The 20,445-nt window shown below is 53.3% G+C and overlaps 1 protein-coding gene across 1 annotated transcript; it reads left to right on the forward strand.

Annotated features, from left to right (window-relative positions):
- Window positions 1-131: 131 nt before the first annotated feature.
- On the forward strand, window positions 132-11,289 carry GDF6 (growth differentiation factor 6). The gene is made up of 2 exons (XM_030012671.1): window positions 132-556; window positions 10,307-11,289. Exons 1-2 carry the CDS (start codon window positions 220-222, stop codon window positions 11,173-11,175), a joined length of 1,206 nt encoding a protein of 401 aa, XP_029868531.1. The 5' UTR covers window positions 132-219; the 3' UTR covers window positions 11,176-11,289.
- The last annotated feature ends 9,156 nt before the right edge of the window (window positions 11,290-20,445 follow it).

The following is a 20,445-nucleotide window of genomic DNA, read 5'->3' on the forward strand; positions in this document are numbered from 1 at the left end:
CGCGGACCGCCCCGCGGGGGCGGGCTGGGTGCCCCCACGGGGCGGTCCGCGGCGGGGCGGTACCCACGGGGCGGGGCGGGCTGCTCCGGGCCGAGCCCGCCCGGGTGCAGTCCCCGCTCCGCGCCACGCCGCCGCGCAGTCCCCGCGCCGCTCCGTGGGCCGCCGGAGCCGCACGTCGGGCCGCCCTCCTCTTCCTCCCCACCGCCGCCGCCTCTCGCTATGAATGCACGCCGGGCCCTGCTCTCCGCCGCCTTGCTCGCCAGCCTCCTCTGGGATTTACCTTGCTGCCTCCCGGCTTCCCTCCCCGCCTCCTCAGAGCTCGCCGCCTCCTCCAGGGGCGGACGGGGCCGCAGGGTGCCGCGGTCCCCTCGGGAGAACCGCCCACGGCAAGGGGGACACGCCGTGGGCCGGGCGCTGCCACGGGCGGAACCGCACGAGTACATGCTGTCTCTGTTCAGGACGTACTCCATCGCGGAGAAACTGGGCATCAACGCCAGCTTTTTTCAGTCGTCCAAATCCGCCAACACCATCACTAGTTTTGTAGACAGGGGACGAGGTAAGTTCTGGCCCCCCCCCCCCCCCCCCCCCCACGCTCCCCCACGCCCCTCACCGTCCCCCCGGGGCTGCGGGCGCCCCTTCCCATGGCGGTCCCCGGTGAGAGGCCGCCGTCCCGCGGAGCCTGGCGCTGGGGAGGCGGGGAGCGTGCTGCATCGGTCACCGGCGTTTGCCCCCTCCCCCGGCGTTGCAGAAAAGTGGATCTTGCGGTAAATTGTGAATCGCGTTGTTTTATTTTAAAGCAAACTGCCCCGCGGCGCTAAACCCGGACCGCCGCTGCCGTAAATGCTGCGTGCGAGAAATACGCGTGTTCGTCCCCGAATCGTCACGGGGTGGTGGGAAACACGCCCGAGCTTTGCAGGCGCACTTTGGGTGTAAAGGCAACCTTGACAAAAAAAAAAAAAAAAAAAAAAAAAAAAAATCGCTCTTCTGGTTTCTTTCCGTCTGCCGGAGAAAGGATCGCTCTTATCGCTGCGGCTGTAAGGCAAATAGAAAGTTCAAACTGACCGAGGGCAAACATTTGCTGCCTAAGGCTGCTCTCGCCTAGGGTCGCTTTATCGGGGTTACCTGCAAGAGCACCAGCCCCGCTTGAAAGCGCCGGGGCTGGGTCGCAGCCGGCTCCGCTTGCGCGGAGGCACCCCGAAGCCCAGGTAACTCCCGGCCCCGGGGCTCGGCGAGGGGCGACCCGGACTCGCCGTCCGCTTCGGGGCCGCGTCCTACGTCCTTTAAGCCTGAAGTGCGCGGGGCTGGTCCTCACCCATCCCCGGGCCGGGAGCGGCGCCGGGGGCCGCTCCCCCGGGCCCTCGGCTGCTCCGTGGCGGGGAGCGCGGAGGAGGGGAGAGGACGGGGCGGGCGGCGAAGCCGGGGGCCAGCCGGGCCCCAGGCCTTGCCCCCGCTCTCCCCGCGCAGCGCCGGTGCCGCGGGGCTGCCGGGACCCCTCCGCGACCTGCAGCCCCGGCCAGGGCCCTGCTTTGCTTTCTCGCGTTGTTTAATCGCTCGCACCCGGGCAGCGGGAGGAGGTTTCTCGGCGACCTAGAGGGAAATTTCCCTTCCCTCAAGACGCTCCCGCCCCCCTCCTTCCCCCCCCCCCCATTACCCCGGTTTGTGAGCCATTAAGAACAGACTAATTAACAGGTTCTTAATGAAGGTAGTGCATTCTTTCCTTCTCCCCCCGCCACCTCCCCGATTTGAAGACCCTCCCTTCCGTCCGCCCCCCCAGTCCCACCCCCGCGGGACCCTGCCCGTGTACCTGCCGGCGGCTGGCAGCGGCGTCCGGCAGCTGCCGGGAGCCGGGGAAGCACGCCGACCTCCCCGCTTCCCCGCCGTTTTAGGGCAAAACGCAGCGCCGGGAAAACCGCACGGCTGCCTGGAGCTACCGGAGCCGCTCGCTTCCCAAACCAAACCGAACCAAGACCAACCCCCTCCGCCGTCTCCCGGGGCCGGCAACGTCTCCTCCCCGCCCCGGTCCCCACGGCTCAGCCCCTTGCCCCATCGGCACCCCCGGCTCGGGGGGGGTCCTCCCCCGCGGAGGGAGCTCGGCGGGGCTCTTCCCCTCCCGCCCCGGTGCCAGTCGCGCCCCGCTGGGCTCGGGAGGGTGCGTGGAAGCGCCCACAGTGGGTGCCCCCCGCGGTCGGGAGCGCCCAGCCGTTTCCGAGGGGAAAGGGGACACGGGGTTTTGCTTTCCGCCTTCGCCTTATGGGGATTGTTTTCTTCGTCGCTGTTAAAGGGGGGGGAAGGGGGAAGAGGACTCGCTTTCTAGAAATACGGTTTCGAAAGCTCAGCCCTCAGAAACGAGCTGGCCCGGTTTCCCCGCCGGAGAGGAAACGGGGTGCTAATTCTGCGAGCCGCAGGGAAATAGAGCCGCGCTCAAGATCATCTTATTCTTGATAACCAGAAGAAAGACAGTTAATTTAACAAATTTAGCTCATCTCGCTGCATGGGAGATTCTACTCCGGGGGAAGTGATTTGCTAACAGAAGTCCTGGTTTGATTAAGGAAAAGCCTCACTTTTCCCCATTGATTTTGATTTGATGTGTCACAGGCTGTGACCTTCTGCTGGACCTTCTGAGGGTTGCTTAGCATCAAGCCACTGATTGGAGTATTTCAACTCAGTGATCTAATTGAGTGTTCATGTCATAACATATCAAATATTGTCTAGTCTCCCATAATGAAGCGGACCAGCCAATGGCACATCACCAAAAAACTTCAAGAGAGCTTCCGTTCCTCTGAAGTGGTAGCTATTTTACTGCCCACCTCCCCGTGGGCTCCTAGCCCAGTTAATTGGCGAGCTGGAGTTGTGCTGATGATGAACAGTCTTTGCTCAGGGAAAGCGGGGAAGGGGGGTGTGTGTGTGGAAGTTTCTGTCAATTCATTTGCAGACAATATAGCTGCCCAAATTGACCCAATTAGAATGGCTGCTCTTTACCTAAGCGGCAGCTCCGGGGGACACGGCGGTGGCCGTCCCTCCTCCTGCCCGCACGGCATCCTTCAGGGCAGGATTTCGGGGGGGGGGACGACACAGCAGCCCAGAGAGGAGCGCGAAGCAGCTTCTAGTCCTGCCGAGAAATACCGTTCCCGCACGGCGTGGGCTGCTCTGCCTGCGTGTCCGTGAGAACGTCCGGCGGGAAAGGCAGCTCGGCTGTCGGCTCCTGCCTGCAGCAGCCCCCGGCGGCAGCAGCCCCGAAGCCAGCCCGTCCCACCGCCCTCCGCAGCTGAGAGGGGCAGAGCCCTTCGGTGCCGACACCGACAACCGCTCACCTTCCCCTCTTCTTTCTTCCCTTCCCGCTTGAAGCTAATAAGATCGCTTTCAGGCTAGCTCGAGAGGGAGGAAAGCCACACTACTGCGTTATATATATATATATATATATATATATATATATAATTTTTTCCCCCCATCTGTAGAAAAAGAGCGCAGAAAGGGGGGAAAGGGTTTGCGACTCCCCCTTCTCCACCCCCTCCCGCCCCCCACTCGCTCCCCCTTGTTACGGTCGCAAGATCAGACAGGACCTAGCTGAATGTAGGAAAATTACTGTTGGCACATGAAGTAACTCATTAAAACGCAGATGGTGCTCTCGCTGGCCTCAGGACCCCCAGCATTGGAGCTCCACAGTAAGGCAGGACAATTAGGAGCTGCAAGGACTCCACTAGGCAGGGGGAAAAAAAAAAAAAAAAAAAAGAGAGAGCGGGAGAGAGCTAGAGAAGGGAGCTATAAACAAGCAAATCCACAGCTAGCCAGAAACGCTGCACGGCTCGGAACAGACCGAAAACAAAAAAGAAATAGCCGGGGTGCGAGGGAGCGCGATTTTCAAAGGGATCTCCGGTGGGAAGGGAATGCCACAAGGGCCGGCTGCCGTGGGTTCGCCTCCCCTTTCCCTTTTGTGTCCGCAGAGCTGCCCGCAGCCGCGGTACCGCGGCCGGGCTCCCGCATACGAAATGTTGAGCTCCGCGCCTAAGGGACGGGGAAATCGAAATGGGTCGAGATCGCCTCCTTTTTCCCTTCCCGTTTTCTTTTTGCAGTTTCGTGTTCCAGTTGAGAGGCAGCTGATTCAGATGGGCAGGGGTCCGACCATCGTTATTTTGCTCTTGCCATTAGGGTCGGGAAGGGGGTGAGGAGAGGGGGCAGGACGAAAGGGGGATCCCGTGTGCAGAAACTGGAAACGGCCCGGCTGTGCATGTGGCAGAAGAGAAGAGCGTAAATCCCACCCGAAGTTCATCTAGTGCAACATGTTTATGCAAAACAGCGGGTTTCTGGGTGGACCGAGAGCTGCAATATAGTGTAATCTGTGCAGCGCCTTTGCCCAGGCAGTGTTGTCGTTGGCAGGAGGAAAATGAAATATAAGCAGGGAAGTATTTTAATGGGGAAGGAGGGAATTCACAACTGTTAATTATTTGGTGACCTTGTATTCGATTTGTTTGAGCCCCTTATAAAAACACTAATGCAGACCAGACGGCCGGAGCGCGGCAGCGAGCAGCCGCTTCTCATCCCCGCCGTACGCCCGGGGAAGGAGCGAGCGGCCCGGCACGGCCCGGCCCGGCACGGCCCGGCCCGGCTCGGCCCGGCGGCGGGCACTCGGCTCCCTCGGAGCCGGCAGCGCGGGGGCGGGCGGGGAGCGGGCTGCGGCTCCGCGCTGCCTGCGCCTGGGGAATATTTAGGGGTTTGGTGGGTGCCGTCCCCCGCCGCACTGCGGGGGCTGCGGGAGGGAGCGGAGCGGAGCGCGGGCCCGGGCCGCGGGCGGAGCGGCCAGCGGCACGTCCCCTCCTCGGAAGCCGCGGCCGCACCGCTCGTCTCTCCCCGTTGACAATCGGGGGTTTCGGAGGGGGTTTCTTTTCTATTTATACAGTTTGTTTGCGTGTTTTCTTTTGCGAAGGCGCGGGGGTTTGCGCACAGCAGCGCGGCGGGACGGGGAGGGCGGTCTGCGGGAAGCAAAGCCCGCAAGCGCTGCGAGACGCAGCCCCCGCGGCCGCTCCGCGGCGCAGGTAGCCCGGCGGCGAGGTGCGCGGCCGCGGAGCCGCTCTGCTAACGGGAAGGAGTAATTAAAGCCTAGCAAGCCATTCCGGTGGCTCCTTTCGGACCCGATTCTGATTTTTTAGTTTTAATTTTGCAATCCAGAAGCCCCCCCCCCCGCGGGGCTTGCTAAGAGGCCGCGTTTAAATTTTTTCTTTTTTTTTTTTTCTTTTTTTTTTCCTTTTTTTTTGAGGACGGTAGGACCGAGCTCTCCGCTTCGGAGCTGCTTAGTTTCCGCCGCCCGCGGGGCGATGCCGTGCTGCAGCCTGGGCTGGCCCCAACCGGGAACCGTGCGGCCCGCGGGAAGAAAACCCGGCGCAGCCCGGAGCCAGCCCGGCGCTGGGCACGGCAGCGGGGCGCCTCGCCCTCATTTTCCTCCTCGCTCCGTAGTCCTATAGAAAAAAAGCAGCCGATCGGAGAAATGCTCCTTTCCCTGCGATTTCGGGGCAGGCTGGAACTGAGGTTGGGCGTCCTTCCGTGCCTGAAGTCTGGTTTATGAGCGAAAGGGGACGTTTCAGTCCGTGCTAGTTGTGGCCAGATCTGTATGTTGTGCTGCTGTGTCCCGGCGCTGCCACATATATCGCTCAGAAATATCCTCCAAAGAGTCCACTCGCTCCATTTCTTAGCTCCAAGCGCTGGGAATAAGCATTCCGATTTTCTCAACACGGATAATTTGGGAAGAATGATTTCTCCTCGATCGAAGTATTTCGGGTAGCGAAACCGCCGCAAACGGGGAAGGGAAGGGCGCTCGGTTAATGTCTGTTACAGCAGGTAGAAACCCCCCAAGGAAGCCCCTCTCTGCCCCGGCGCATCTCTTGGGGCGATGACGACAGACGAAGGGCCCGGAGCCCCGCGGGATGCCCCGCGGGTGTCGCGGCGGTCCCTCTGCGCCCGAGGGCCGGGCGTCGCTCGTGGGAACCGGGGAGGCGGCGGTGGCAGCGGCGAGCCGGGGAGTGGGGCGAGGGCAGGCAGCCTTCCCGGCGCAGGTACGGTAAAGAGGTGATCAAAGGTATATCGCAGCCAGGTGCCTCCCCACTCCGGGGTAAAAAAAAAAAAAAACAAAAAAAAAAAACAACAAAAAAAACCCAAAATGGAAACAGCCCTCCATCAGCTCGCTGGGGTTTTGGCAGGATTGGGAACTCGTCCGAGGAAGGTGTGGTCTTTCCCGGTTACTCGATCGCAAAGCGAACGAAACATTTAAATCTAATCACCCGGTGTAATAAAAAACCACGGCGAGGCAGGCGCTGGGAGACGCGGAATTGAAACCCGGAGAAATACCACACATGGAGAGTCAGCCCCTTGTTTCCACAGCTCGGGTAATGCTCCGAAAGAAATACCTGTCAGCCTTGCGACTCTGCAGACAACGTGTGGGCAGCCCCTCGCAATTACGGGGGATATATGTTTTAATTTCCAGATTATTGTTGAGCGAGCGCCTGCAAAGGGTCTTTAAACTGCAAATGTGCTTTTGGTTTGCGAGTTTAAATATGGCTTGAAAGAGAATTTGGGAATGGGAAAATTCTTCTTGAATGTGGTTTGGGTATAATTTGCAGTGATGTAAAGTTAAGATCTGAGCCCTGATGAATTGGCCGGGAGCCCAGTACCTGATCTGCCATGAAAAGGGAAACTTTGTGTAGCCTTCGTTAACCCCCGGCTCGCCTCAAAGCCCAGGCTGCCGGCGAGAAAGCGAGCCCGGGAAGCGGGAGAGGCTTCACACAGGGAGTTTAAGGAAACGTCCCAACCCGGTCATTCATTTAACCTCGGAGATGATAAAACCGCCGCCACCGCAAAGCGGGGGAGGAGGCGGGCGGGGGCCCGGCGCAGCCCCCCCGGCCCGGCCCGGCCCGGCCCGGCCCGCGGGAGGGAGCAGGGGGCACGCCGGCTGCCCGGGCGCTTTGGGTAGAGCAGAGCGGAGCAGGGCTGCTGCCGTCCCCCACCGCTGGCACACGCTTAAATTCCAGCTAGGTCTACCCCCTTCTTCTCCCCCTCCTCCCCGCTCCCAATATTTTATCTTCGCCCGAAAAAATAAACAACGGAGAGTCGAAATAAAACTAATACTTACCGCGTAACTAACATTCATCTAAATTAACGTTACAAATATAAACACACCTCTCCGGTGCATTTTCTGCAATGTGGCTTTCCCCAGCCCGGCTGGATGTGAGATGACTTTGCTGCTCTTCCCAAATATTTCGGTAACGGGAGTAACGGTAATGACAGTCTCAACTGGCCTGAGAAAAAGGCAAGATCTCGACCTAGCTGTTAGAAACCCCGGATTTCACCCCAGCCGCTGCTCGGGTTTAAAGGAAAAACTGAAGGGGACAATCCCCGATCCGTGTCTGCTCCTCACACGGAGGGAGAGGGACAGCCAGCGTGTCCCCACGCCGTCGCCGCTGCCGCTCTTTGTGTGCTGGGAAGGCGGCAGCTTCGCTGGAACAAAGGGTCCCCAAACCAGACCCGTCTCTCCCCGGTTTGTGGAGGCTCCGGAGGTACCGCTTTCCCTCCCCGCCCTCGGCTCCTTTTCCCACCCTCTCGACTGCGCTGGGAGCGAGCCAATACTGGTTTAGGATTATGTATTCATCTGGAATTATTAGGTTACAAGAGAGAATAAATAGCGTTTATCTGATCGGATTCAAAGCTGCTTATTTGAAACAACCGGCAGCCCTGCCCCTTTCGGGGAGCGGAGCGGGAGCCGGCAGCTGCAGGAACCAGTGGGAGTTTTCCAGCGCGGGGTCGGTGCTGCCTAAACCCGGCTCGGAGACCCGCTTGCCCGGGGACACATTTCTCTGCCACTCGGCCGTGTCCCCACCGTGCCATGCCACCGAGCCAGCCGGAGCGGCCGTGCAACGCGTTCAACCTCCGCCAAGCTGGACCTTCAAAGGAAGCTGCTGGGGAGCGCGTTGTAGGCGCACCCCCTGAGCAAGCCTCTGAGACCCACCCGCAGGACCGGAGCTGGCTTCCCCCCGCCCCGCCACATGACAGGGGTCTGCAGCCCCTTTATAAACCGCTTTCAGCAGAGGGGGGCTGCGGGGAATTCAGCCTCTCCCCCCTTCCCTCCCGTCTAACCCGCACGCCTGGATGTCACTCCCGAAGGGGCCTTTTCCCCGCGCCGCAGCCACCTGCCTGCGTGGGGGTTCCCGGGGGAGGGGGAGCGCGCTGTCACCTCTGTGTCTCCCCATCCCCCGGGAAAGGGCTGCCCTCTCTTTCCCCTAAAGCCCGGGCGGTCGGGCAGTGGTACCCTGCTCCTGCACCCCGGTAGGGCTCCGGGAGACCCCAGGGCGGGGGCACTGGCCTGGAGTAGAACGGGGGGGGGGGGGGGGTGTCTGCTCCGGAGGGACAGCGGGCTGGAGGCAGAGCTCCCCCCACCTCCACCCTTTCGCGACAGGGAGTACCAAACAGGGCGAGCATCTCCCTTTGAAACCAAGCCTGACATCCCCCCCCCCCCCCCCCCAGGCAGAGGGATGGGTTAAAAGCGGAGCTGTGCCCAGGCCCGGCTCTGCCCACACCCTAAAGCCCCGAGGTAGGGGCAGGGGAAGGCGTTGATCTGGTTTTCTCGACGGTCGCTGGAACCGTTGGAGGAAGGTGGGAGGCAGCTCGGCGGGGCCAGGAGACCCATCTGCGCCGTGCCGGATCCCCGGGCATCTGACAGATCCTTGGGCGCAGGGAAAGCCAAAGGCGAGGAGGAGGAGAAGGAGGAAGGGGACCCGCGCGTTCTTGCCCGAGGGATGCACATCCCCTTCTGTCTGGAGCCCCCAGTCCTGCCCGGGACTCCCTTGAAGAAGGGGACAATGGCCCTTGAACTCTCCTGAGCTGCTAGACCCTCGTCCCGCCACCTCAGCCCCCGGCCACGAGCGTGTGAAGGACGGAAAAACACCCCCAAACCCACAAGCGACCCATGGGCCAAACCCTGCTCCATCCTTGCAGTGCTGCAGATACCGTCCAGCGCCCGTAGGCAGCTCCCGCTGGATTTCACTTTTCTTTCCAGCAGATCGAGAGCAGCTGTTGTCGTCACCTGGGGCTGTGACGACATTTTTGGGGCTGTGTATGTGTTTTTTGCAGACTCCCCCCGCCACCCTCCCGAGAGGGATGAGCTCGGCCGGCGGGCAGGCTCCGCCGTGGGCTGGAGTGGACTCTCAGTCCACGCTCCATCTCCCTGTTGGCGTCTGGGGGAACACACAGCAGCGCAGGGCGACTTTCGAGTATGCTAATCTGCACTGATTAACTGCATGGTAATCCGCACTGATTTTTACTTTGCCGTGGCGCGTCTGAAGGTCTTGGTTGGCATAAATCATCCCCTTGTCCCTCCTGCCCCCCAAGGAGGTTGCCCCGGAGCTGTCAGGTAGAGCCGAGGTCGTGAAATGCACTGACTAGGAATCGCAATGACCTTTGATATCAATAAATAACAGGGGGCTGTGCGTTTCTTTAGTCTCCGTTTCTACCTCTGGAGCAGGCTGAGCTTGGAAAAGCGGCAAGGGGCTGCTGAACAGAGGCTCCAGTGACACTTTTACTATTGAAATCTACACAAGCTTTACTAGCTTCTGGGGAAACCCAGGGGCTTTGGGAATTTTTGTATTTGCTGGGTTGTAAACATTTTATTGGAAAGCAGCTCGGGGGAATCTGGTTTGCTTTCTGCACTGCACTTTGTACACCAATGTGTCAAAAAAGAAGTCCAGGTTTTTCTCTTGAAGGAGAATATGTATGTATATATATATGCGTGCGTAACGTATATGAACACAGAAACACTGCCAGTCCCACATTGCTGGTGGGGCTGACGGGCAGAGGATGTGCGTGGAGCAGGGGCTGCCTCTGGTGCGGGAGAGCTGTCTCCTCCTGTCTGGTGAGGGTCCTTCTATACCTCCTCTTCTTCCTCCTCCTCTTCTTTTTTCTCTTCTCTTCGCTTTGCTTCTCTCTTCTCCTCTTTCTCTTTGCTTTTTTCTTCCTTCTGCTCCTTCTCCTCCTTCTCCTTCTCCTTCTCCTTCTCCTTCTCCTTCTCCTCCTCCTCCTCCTCCTTCTCCTCCTCCTCCTCCTCCTCCTCCTCCTTCCCCCCGCCCTCCCCCGGGCCCGGCTCGGTCCCGGCTGCCGGCGGAGCCCCTGGTTCCGGTCCGGGGGCGGGCCCGGCTGGGGGACGGGGGCGAGGCGGGCAGGCGCGGCCCTGGCCGGGCAGCCGGCGGCCCTGCCCGCCCTTCGCCGCCTCGGAGACCTCTCGGCAGATGCCCCCGAGCGCAACTGACTGTAATTATTTTTTATCTCGCAGACGATCTCTCGCCCGCTCCCTTGAGGCGGCAGCAGTATGTGTTTGATGTGTCGACCCTCTCCGAGACGGAGGAGCTGGTGGGGGCCGAGCTGCGGCTCTTCCGCCGGGCCCCCCGCGGCCGCCCGCCGCCCGCCGCCCCGCTGCACATGCAGCTCTTCCCCTGCCTCTCGCCGCGGCCGCTGGACGCCCGCGCCCTGGACCTGCGGGCGGCCCCGGCCGCCGGCTGGGAGGTCTTCGACGTGCGGCAGGGCCTGCGGGAGCAGCGGCCCTGGAAGCGGCTGTGCCTGGAGCTGCGGGCCTCGGCGGGCCGCGGGCCGCCGCGCTGGCTGGACCTGCGGGGCCTGGGCTTCGGGCGCCGGACGCGGCCGCCGCAGGAGCGGGCGCTGCTGGTGGTCTTCACCCGCGCCCGGCGGCGGAGCCTCCTCGGGGAGCTGCGCGCCGAGCTGGGCGCGCCGCCGCCGCCGCCGCCCGCCGCCCGCCGCCCGCCGCCTCGGCGCCAGCGGCGCACCGCCTTCGCCAGCCGGCACGGCAAGCGGCACGGCAAGAAGTCCCGCCTGCGCTGCAGCAAGAAGCCGCTGCACGTCAACTTCAAGGAGCTGGGCTGGGACGACTGGATTATCGCCCCGCTGGAGTACGAGGCCCACCACTGCGAGGGGGTCTGCGACTTCCCCCTGCGCTCCCACCTGGAGCCCACGAACCACGCCATCATCCAGACCCTCATGAACTCCATGGACCCCGGCTCCACGCCGCCCAGCTGCTGCGTCCCCACCAAACTGACTCCCATCAGCATCCTCTACATCGACGCGGGCAACAACGTGGTGTACAAGCAGTACGAGGACATGGTGGTGGAGTCCTGCGGCTGCAGGTAGCGGGCGGGACGCCCCTCGGCGCCAGCCGGGGCTGCGTCCGGCGGAGATGCGGCGGCGAGCGGCGAGCGGCGGCGGCGGCCCGCGCCCGCCCGCAGCGCGGCTGGGGCGACGGGCACCGGCGGGCGGCGCGGGGCGGCGGCTGCCGGCGGCGGCGGGGGCTCGGGCAGCGCCTGCCCGCCGCTGCCGCGCGGGGACGGCGGGAGCGGGCGGGGCGGGCGGCCAGGCCCCCGCCGCGTCCCTGCCCCGCTTCCCTTCCCGCCCCCCGGGGTTTATCGGGCGATCTGTCCTCCCCCCCGCCAGAGGTGAAGGCAATTCACCAAGTACAGAAAGAGCCGGGGGAGGGAGGGGGAGCAGAGTGACCCTCTCTCTGAAGTTGCTCTCCAGAGGGCTGTTTCGTTTCTGCCCTCTCTCTTTCACATTCCTGCAAGTTTACCAGCCAGAAATAGCCTACGCCCTCCCCCCCCAAAGGAAGAAATGAAAGAGAAAAGGACACTAAAAAAAAAAAAAATTGCTCGAGATTGTAATTACCAGTTAGGTTTTATTTTAAGACAGCAACGAAAAACTGTGAAAAGCGAAGTGTTACAGAAAGCACAACCTGGGTGGATTGGAAAGGAAACTCCTTCGGATTTCACGAACGGTGCAAGGATGCCATTGCCAGATCTGTAGGTAGCTCTAGCTCGGCAGCCCTCGCAACCTGCAGCAGTATTATACGCAAATGTTGTGCTGGAAAAGGCGTTTTGTGTAAGATTTCTGTTTCTTTCCCGCCTTTGGTCTCAGCTGCGGCTTCACCTGGGGAAAATGCACTTCGAAGCATGCCTAGCCCTTTCTTAATGTAACTGTTATGTTCGTAGTTTCAGGCTTTTCCCCACTGATTTCTAGACTTGTTGGCTTATCTGGTTTCGCGGAGCTACAGACTGGTGGAAAAAAAATTAAAAAAAAAAAAAAAAGAGAAGAGAATAATAATATAAAATGCTAATAAAAAGACTCGACCAGGAGCAATAATTTAAAATGCACATTTTGCTTTGGATGCACTGTTGTTCATATAAAAGTTGTAAATATTTGTTTATTTAAACAGACTGAAAAGTGCAAAATGGAGATGAACAACATGCATTTCTTTTTTTAATGTACAAAACATTATATGCACTCGAAATGTTATAATTTCTAATATTTTTAAAAGTTTATATTTGAGTTGTACAGAATTAAGCATTAATCAAATATTTCATCCTTACTTAACATTATCGTTTCCTTAAGATATTATTACAAGATTTAAATTCTGTGCTAATAATGGAGAAAAGAACTTTTTTTTTTTTTACTGTCTACCTCACTATAATGCAAGTATTTACAACTCTAAAGTTATCTGAGGTAAATTAATATTCAGAACATTTTTACAATACACCTTTACTGGACAATACTACAACTATTACTGTATTATTAAACGTTTTTTTTTCCAAAAAGTCAGCTTGCTTTTATATGTTCTATTATTTGGTTAAGTAATTCTGAGTTCTCAAGTAAACATTGGCTCCAGTTCTAAAATGCTGCAGAGTTGAGTTGGAGCAAGTGCCACTTCAAGACGTACCTACAGCCATTCCTCCTATCTGAAGACTTTTTGTACTCTCGCAAGATCTTTAGTTTCGTCCTTGGTATATGCCGGTGGCATAAAGCTGCCTTATGTTTTTATGCATTTTACGCGATGATTACTGTAAGTGGGAGAATGCATTTAAGGGGAAAAATTCAGGCAAACCTTTGTAAATCTCATCTGTACTGGGCACATTTATATACACTGTATGATGATGATGAGCGAAATACAATGAATGTTTTATAAATTATATTTATATTGATGCAATGGGTAATATATTTATTAAATATTTCCTGGCTATCTCTTAGGTAATGAAGAACTATTCAATGAGTAGCTGTTTCAGTAAGAGAAGGATTCCCCTCCTTCTCCCACCCGGAGAAGGTGGTGCAGGCAGCGTGGGGGCTGTGAGCCCCACTCTCGGAAAAAATAAAAAAGCGCCCCATCTTACATGCAGAAGGGCTGAAAGAGCTGCTCACCTTGTGGAATGTGTTTGAAAACAAGGTTCTTTTCATGGAAAGTGGAATTTTTTTACCGTATCATGAGATCTGATCATACACGTTTTTCTCTGGCCAACTTTCACACCCTCGGACTGGTGCTTGAACAAAGGATTGCAGAATCGGGCCCGAGTGTTTGAATAGCAGCAGCTGAGAGACCTGTAGAAGAGTCCAGCCTTAGAGTTGGTACAACTGCCGGAGGAATATTTCTTTTTACTACTTGATAGTGTTTCAAGTTCATGACTAATTGTAGATTCAGAAATCGCAGCTTTAAAAAGAGCGTTAGTTTTAAAGCCAGGTTCACTGTTTGCAGCTCTGACTGGTCTGAATTTCGCTTGCTGCTCCCGACCACACCGGTTCAGTCTTCTGCTATGGATCAAGCTCCCGCTCTGTTTATGGAGGAAAGCAATGGGCAAATTGCAGGCTGCAATATACTCTCTGAGGAAAAATAATCGAGATACGTAAGACGCTGTCAACTGGAAATGAACATGATGTAAAAATCGGAAATTTTACAAAATTCACAGATAGCGAAAGCTGAATGAATCATCTCTTTATTTTGCTGTCGAGCAAATGATTTATCCCGTGTAGAGACAATGCTTTGGCTAAAACCATACACGGAGATTTTCAATGCAATTTCCTTTCCCTGTAAAAACCAGTATGGCTTCTGTTGCACACTTGGTAGCAAGCTGTACTGTCACTGAGCTGTCCTTTCTGCTCTGCCTCAGACATGGCTTTGGGGAGCTTCATCAGACAAAGTTCAGCTGTGGGAGGCCTAAGAAATCTCTCCTCAAAGGAAGTCCTCAAAGAGGCAACAGAGAAGATTTTGCTGTCTTGGATGTACAGTGTAGACCAGTTTGTACCTTCTCCTACGTTAGCTGAATTTTTGGTGACATCTCTAATGGTTTGGAAAAAGGTTTGAAAGCCCTTTGTCCCAAAGGTCTGGTCTGTGCTTGTTAACCTCCAAGGGAAGTGAGAGGACCTGAAAAAAGGCAAAAATAGTGAGAATCTGCTGTAGCAGTCAAACCTTTTGGGTTTTACTTACTGAAAGAGAGGAAACACTGGCCTTTCTGAGCACGCGCTCTGGATGCTATAGCTAATATAACATTATCTGAGCCCATTTTGGCAAGTCTGCTATTCCTAAAGATGGGATCTCTGCTCATTTCCTTTTTTAGGGCTGCAATATTCTTTTGCACAAAACTGAGAAGGAGCAGTATGGTGCCGAGAAGGAGAAGTGAAAAGATACAGCAAAGCTGATCGGTGGTCTTTCCTTCCTTGCACCTCCCTTCCTCTCTCCCACCCTCCCCACAAGAGCTAACCGGTAAACTGAACAAAAATACCAGTAATTATTTTTTCAGCTTTTACCACAAATACTGCAAGCCTTTGTTACAGAGAAATCCAAATATGGAAATTCAGCAGATGCACAGCTCAGATCTCTTTGTCCTGCCAAAGTAATATGAATTTTCTTTTCCATTTCTCAACTCCCCATGCTCAAAATCATATTTAAAAGGGGGAAATGATTTCTTTTATTATGTTGCTGGCCAGAAGAGGGAGCAGAATCTATGAAGTAGTGGGAATAGACACTAGCGGACAGAAGACAGCTGAAGTCGGTCTGGCTGGTGGTGTGATACGTATCAGTAGATGTTATGCGATTCATCCATTGCATTGGCTGTCTTGCTCAAACACAGGAAGACCACTGGCTCATTTTTCAAGTATAGATATGCATCAGAACAGTTAAATTCTGAGGACGTGAATGAAAAAAATAGCGCGGGGCTTAAGCCCTTGCTTTGTAAGTACTGCTCCTTTTTGGACCACAGACTCCCTCTTACATTGATTTATGGGAGGGGTGTATTTTTGAAAATGTTCTTTTTGTGGGGAAATGCTGGAACCCCCCCATGAAGAATAGGTCCAATCTTCCTCTGCGTTATCTCCACCTAGATGAGAGGTTGGTCTGTTTACTGAAATGTATAAAATAAGCATGTTTCTTTTAAACACCTCAATGTTTAACCTCAAATGTTAGCTGAGGGACAGAGTTGATCACATTGTATGAAACATCTTCCTTCATAACCTCTTAATCTTTGCTTCAGAGGCACATCTGAATTGTAGAGAAAGTCGAGTGACTGAACTTCACCCTTGTCAGTCATTCAGAGGCTGGGCAGCAGGACAGCAGATTTCAATAGCATGTAATTTGTTCTCTCACATAGCAGCCAGACCCCCTAGAGCAGGGTCCTCTTGTCAGCGTTCAGCTATATTATACGATTAGATTTCCAAATATTTGTTCTTGTTTCTTTGCAGTGTCAGACCTGTTGTAAACTGAGGATGTTCCAGCTGTTCATGATTGTGAGGGAGGAGAGTCAACATGCTATCCCTGCTACGCTCATCATCTGCCTATTCCTTGATGACTGCAGCCTTGAAAAGTACCACTGTCTTAGTTAATATACATTACTATTTAGTGTATTGTACTGCTGGGAATTAGAAAGGGTTCTCCCAAGCTTTTAACTGGAGATAACTTTGCACAACATCAGCCTGACGCAGAGTATGGGACCCTATATTTACCCATGTGCTAGCATTTTGACAAAACTAGCGTCGGTTTAAACTATGAACGCCATCAACCCTCTCTCTGGAACTGAGAAGTCTGAAATTGGACTGGGGACTTTTATCCCATAAGACCACTTTCCTACTAATAACTTTCTGCACCATTTTTTAGGAAGACCCTTAGGAGAATTTCCATCCTATGGAGCATTGTTTAATCGGTGAAAAAACATTGCTTTTCAGAATGTGAGAGTTTTATTACTAGAGAAGAATGAGTGAGAAGACTCCTAGCTCACCAGTTTTCAACGGGGTGGGCAGGGAAGACCTCAGGTGAATCAGAAAACTGGAGGTCTGGTTGACAACTCATTTCTACAGTGGAAGTGGGAAATTGCAGGAGGGCCATAGAAGAACAAAAGGGATAATGGAAGGGCAAACTGCCAAACATCTGAGATGTCTTTTCACTAATGCTAAGAGTATGGAGAATAAACAGGAAGAACTAGAAGTCTTGGGACACAACAAAGGCTACAGTTTAATCAGCATCACACAGGCTCAGTGGAATAAATTGCAGTGCTTCAATACTAGCAGAGAGAGTATAATTTGTGTAGGAAGGACAGGCAGGAAAAAAGGGAATAGTATTATCTGGTATATTAGGAATGTGTAGAAGGCCAGAAAGAGGGGAGAGACAGAGCTGTTGGAGATAAAATAGAGAGGAACTCTAAAGCACTACTAAAGATTACTTAATGAGGAGGAGGAGGTCGATCTCATGCTTTTAGAGCAACTACTGGGAGTGTCCTGAGGATATGAGGTAGCGGTAATCGAGGACTTTATCTAACCAGATACCTGCTGTAAGAAAAAAAAAAAAAAACCAAACCCAACAGCACAGCACAGACAGTTCCTCAAAGTTTTGGAATGTGTGGGGACAACTTTTTGTTTCAAAGAGTGGAGGCTGTTACAGGAGACATGGCCAGATAAACTATGATAGATATGACTAATAAAGAGAAACTTGCTAGAAGGCAATTGGAGCTCATGTGTCTGTGGAAAAGGAGGCTTGAGAGGAGGGGAGCAAGACCAAATGACTCCTGTAAGGCAGATTTCCTCATGTTGGCGATTCGATAGGGAAGGTTCTGCAGGGAGGAGCCGAAAGGAGAAGGGAGCTTAAGGAAACAGGCAGTTCGGAAGAAGTCCTTATTTAAAGGTCCCGTAGGAAGCTATCCTGCTGGCAAGGACAGCATTGGAAGAAATCAGGGGGGGGCTGCGTCATGAGCCGCTTGGTTATCTGACAACAAAAACCCATCATACAAAAAGTGAGCAAAGACATTGTACTAGGAAAAGTAAAAGAGAAGGGCTGAAGTATAAAGAATGCAAAAGGGACCAGAAAAAGAAATGAGAAGAAAAGAAGGAAAAGGATTATCACTTCTCAGGGGTGGTGAACAAAGGACAAAGGGCAGAGCGGGCTCAAGTGTGAAACACTTTCTTTGCAAGTAGGGGACACCTGATATGAGGCCGAACACACTTAGAACTAGCAAGGGAATTGAAATGCAGGCCACAGGCCACAGAAAAGAAGTGAAGGAACATTTGAATAAAGTGCATGTACTCAGAGCAGGAAGTCCTGGGGACGTTTGCTCTGGTATGATTAAAGAACTAACTGTAGTCATGTCTGAAAAACTAACAAGTGTATTTAAGAATACACAGAAGAATTAAGAGGTCCCAGGAATTACAGATCAGCCAACCTGTCTCAGATATCTCAAATACTTTGAGAAATACTGCAAAAAATTCAAGTGCTTCATATAATAGCACCTGCACAATGATAATACGATAAAAACATCCAACATGAATTTATCCAGAACAAATCATATCCAACTAGTCTAATATTCTTCTTTGATAAGAGTGAAATGTAACTCAAGCACCTAAGAAAGTGGGTTTCCAAATTATCTTGCTACATTAAAGGGGCAGTTTGACATAAGTACAGTGAAATGTAATAGCAACAAGTGCAAAATATTACACTTAAGGAAGTGTAATCATCACCTGATGCATGAATTATGCATCAAGCATAAGATGCAAATCTGGCTAGATAATGGTTCTGCAAGAAAGGATCTGGGCTTTGTAGTGGAATGAATTCTGAATATGAGGTAACAAATGATGCTGTTGCCCAGGATATTCCAGAATATAATAACTGCGATACTAGATGTCAGAAATACTCCATAGTGCTTTGGACTGATGAGGGCTCAGGTAAAGTTCTGTGTCCGGTTTTAGGGATCATGCTCTTGCAGATCATTTTCTGATGCCTCCTGGACCATTGGCGGTCTGCTGACCACAGACTGACTAACAGGGCCTGGGTTCTAAATATATCTGGGCATGACAGATACGTATGTAAGACTGGGCAGCTCGTGGTCCACAGACCAGGCTCTCTTTGTCTTCTTTCTCTCTATGCTCTGAGAAATATTTTCAAATATGTCTACCAGGATGGGACTTGCTCAGTCCCTCGCCTTCAGAAGGGGAAGGAGTGGAGCTCCCAGGGGCTCAGTGCATGGAGCACTCTCTGCAGTGCCACACCGCCTGAGGTCTTTTCATCATAAACTGCCTGAGACCGAGGAGAATTGGATGCCATGGTACTCCTAAAAACTGTTATGCACTCATCTGCAATTAACTCCCTTGAGAAATACAGGCCTGAATTTTGCTCATAAATGGGAAAAGGGGGATTTATTGCGATGCGTGTTGTGGCACCTAAACTGGACAGTACTCCTGCTGGGATGTCATTAGTACTGAGCAGAGTGGAATAAATGTCTCCCATAACTTTATATAAGGCATTCTGTTTAATACAGCCAGCTGAATGCTTCAGAATGAGAGAGACCCTTTGTTCGCTCCCACTCCGGTGGAGTCCTGCGCTGGATGAGAGTCTCTTGTTGCCATCATAAACCAGACAATGGCTCGTGGCATGACAACAATGTGCTGTTTTGATGGGCTTCTGTGAATTCACCAGGCACGATCTGCTGTTGATGCTGATGCTGGCCAAAAAAGTCCCAAACCTCAATCTGCCTAAAACCAGTTATCTCCACTTCGCAGCAGATACTCTGCACCCAGCACTGCTGTGTCCTGCAGCTGACTCCCAAATACTTTTTAGAGTCTGGGTTTTGTGCCCTCAAAAATTTTAATCTGGCATTGCTGTTCTGTTTGTCATTTACTATTCATATTGGTTCGGATGAGGATCTCTGGAGAGGAGATTTGGACCTTACTGTGATCAGCCAGATAAAAGCAATGGAAAGCTCTGGCCTGTCTCTAACCAGAAACCCTGCAGACCTAAGGGAAAGTGGTTCTTGGATGTGTCTGCAGGCCCACGGCACAGCCATGAACTGAATTCAGCGTGCATGCTAATCAACCCCTTCACGTACGTCTTTCACTAGTGAGGAAGATCAGCATCTAGTATGCCACAGGTTCTCGAATGTTAGTTGCTTTGTTCTGTTATTTTAGAGTGAAATAAATGACTGCCATCATCCAGAACTGGAATTCTGTAAAACATACTCCTGTCCATTTTTGTCAATACCCTATGAGCAGACTCTTTTCATTAACAGGGCTGAAGTTGTACTGACCCTTCTCTAGCATTCAGTAGCTCTTTCTTTTTGTTCTTTTAGACTACAGTCTAAAAACCTTTTTAACCTGGGATGTACCTCTGCCAAAGGCTGGTCTGCTGGGAGGCAATGCAAATTCATCACTGACGAAACAGGTAGCAGAGCCATCAAATGTAAAGCAGGTACAGCAAGACTGGCTGAAAGGTTTTGAGAGAGAAAGAGGAAATAAAGAAGAAGTGTTCCTCATTTAAGGACTTCTGAGTATTCCTGACTTCACTAAGGGGGAATGGGCCTCCTTAGGAGAGGATGAATGCCTGAGGGGGTGAGGCAGATGGGATCACCCTAGTGCCATTAGAAGTGTGGCAAACAATTTGAAAGCATTCACATTTTCTTGAAAAACAACAAAAACCACTCTGTGTTGCCTGATTGACTTGTCATAGCAGTTAGTCTGTGTGAGGAGAAGTTGTCTTCAACATACATGAAAATTTTCTGAATTTTTCTATACTTCTGAGTGCTATAGCATTAGAAATTGCTGAGACACCTACTCTCTAGCTGCCTTTTAAGTATTGCACTGTCAGAGGTGTGAAAGGGCTAGACCATCTTAGAGAAAGCCTGAATGATGTACTCCTACATATCACGATTTGTACAGCTTGGCAGTCCTAGCATGTCTGCTAATATTTCTTGCTCCAGGTTCTGCTCTGTCCACTCTCAGCAACCACCAGGACAGGCTCCTTGGTGGGAAGGTGGAATTTGTTTCAGATGGCATAGCCCAGTGGCAATGCCTTCTCCTCCCTACAACTTTGGTTCTGGTCTTTTCTGCTCGTGGCACAAGCTTCACCAGAAACTCCAGGGCATTTAGACTCATAGCCTAGCAAGAGGGGCTTGTTTTGTGCGAGGAAGTATATGCATTCAAATTCAAAGCAGATTGTTTTATGCAGTGTCAAATTCTGTGCAGATGGAACATGATATGATATGTTGAAGTGGGATATATAGCATATGGCCATAATTCAGAGAAACACATTTCTCCAGCTGGATACCTGCTATTGAGTTGGAAAACACGTGTCCTGCATTCTGGTAGGCTTCAACCAGAACAGTGAGAGGACAT

Source organism: Aquila chrysaetos, chromosome 4 (genome assembly GCF_900496995.4).
Source record: "Aquila chrysaetos chrysaetos chromosome 4, bAquChr1.4, whole genome shotgun sequence".
NCBI lineage: Eukaryota > Metazoa > Chordata > Aves > Accipitriformes > Accipitridae > Aquila > Aquila chrysaetos.

Bases quoted from the DNA above. Each gene is read 5' to 3' on its own strand.
- GDF6 (XM_030012671.1), top strand. From the start codon at position 220: ATGAATGCACGCCGGGCCCTGCTCTCCGCCGCCTTGCTCGCCAGCCTC. The intron at 557-10,306 runs GTAAGTTCTGGC...TTTATCTCGCAG, and splicing joins TTTTGTAGACAGGGGACGAG to ACGATCTCTCGCCCGCTCCC.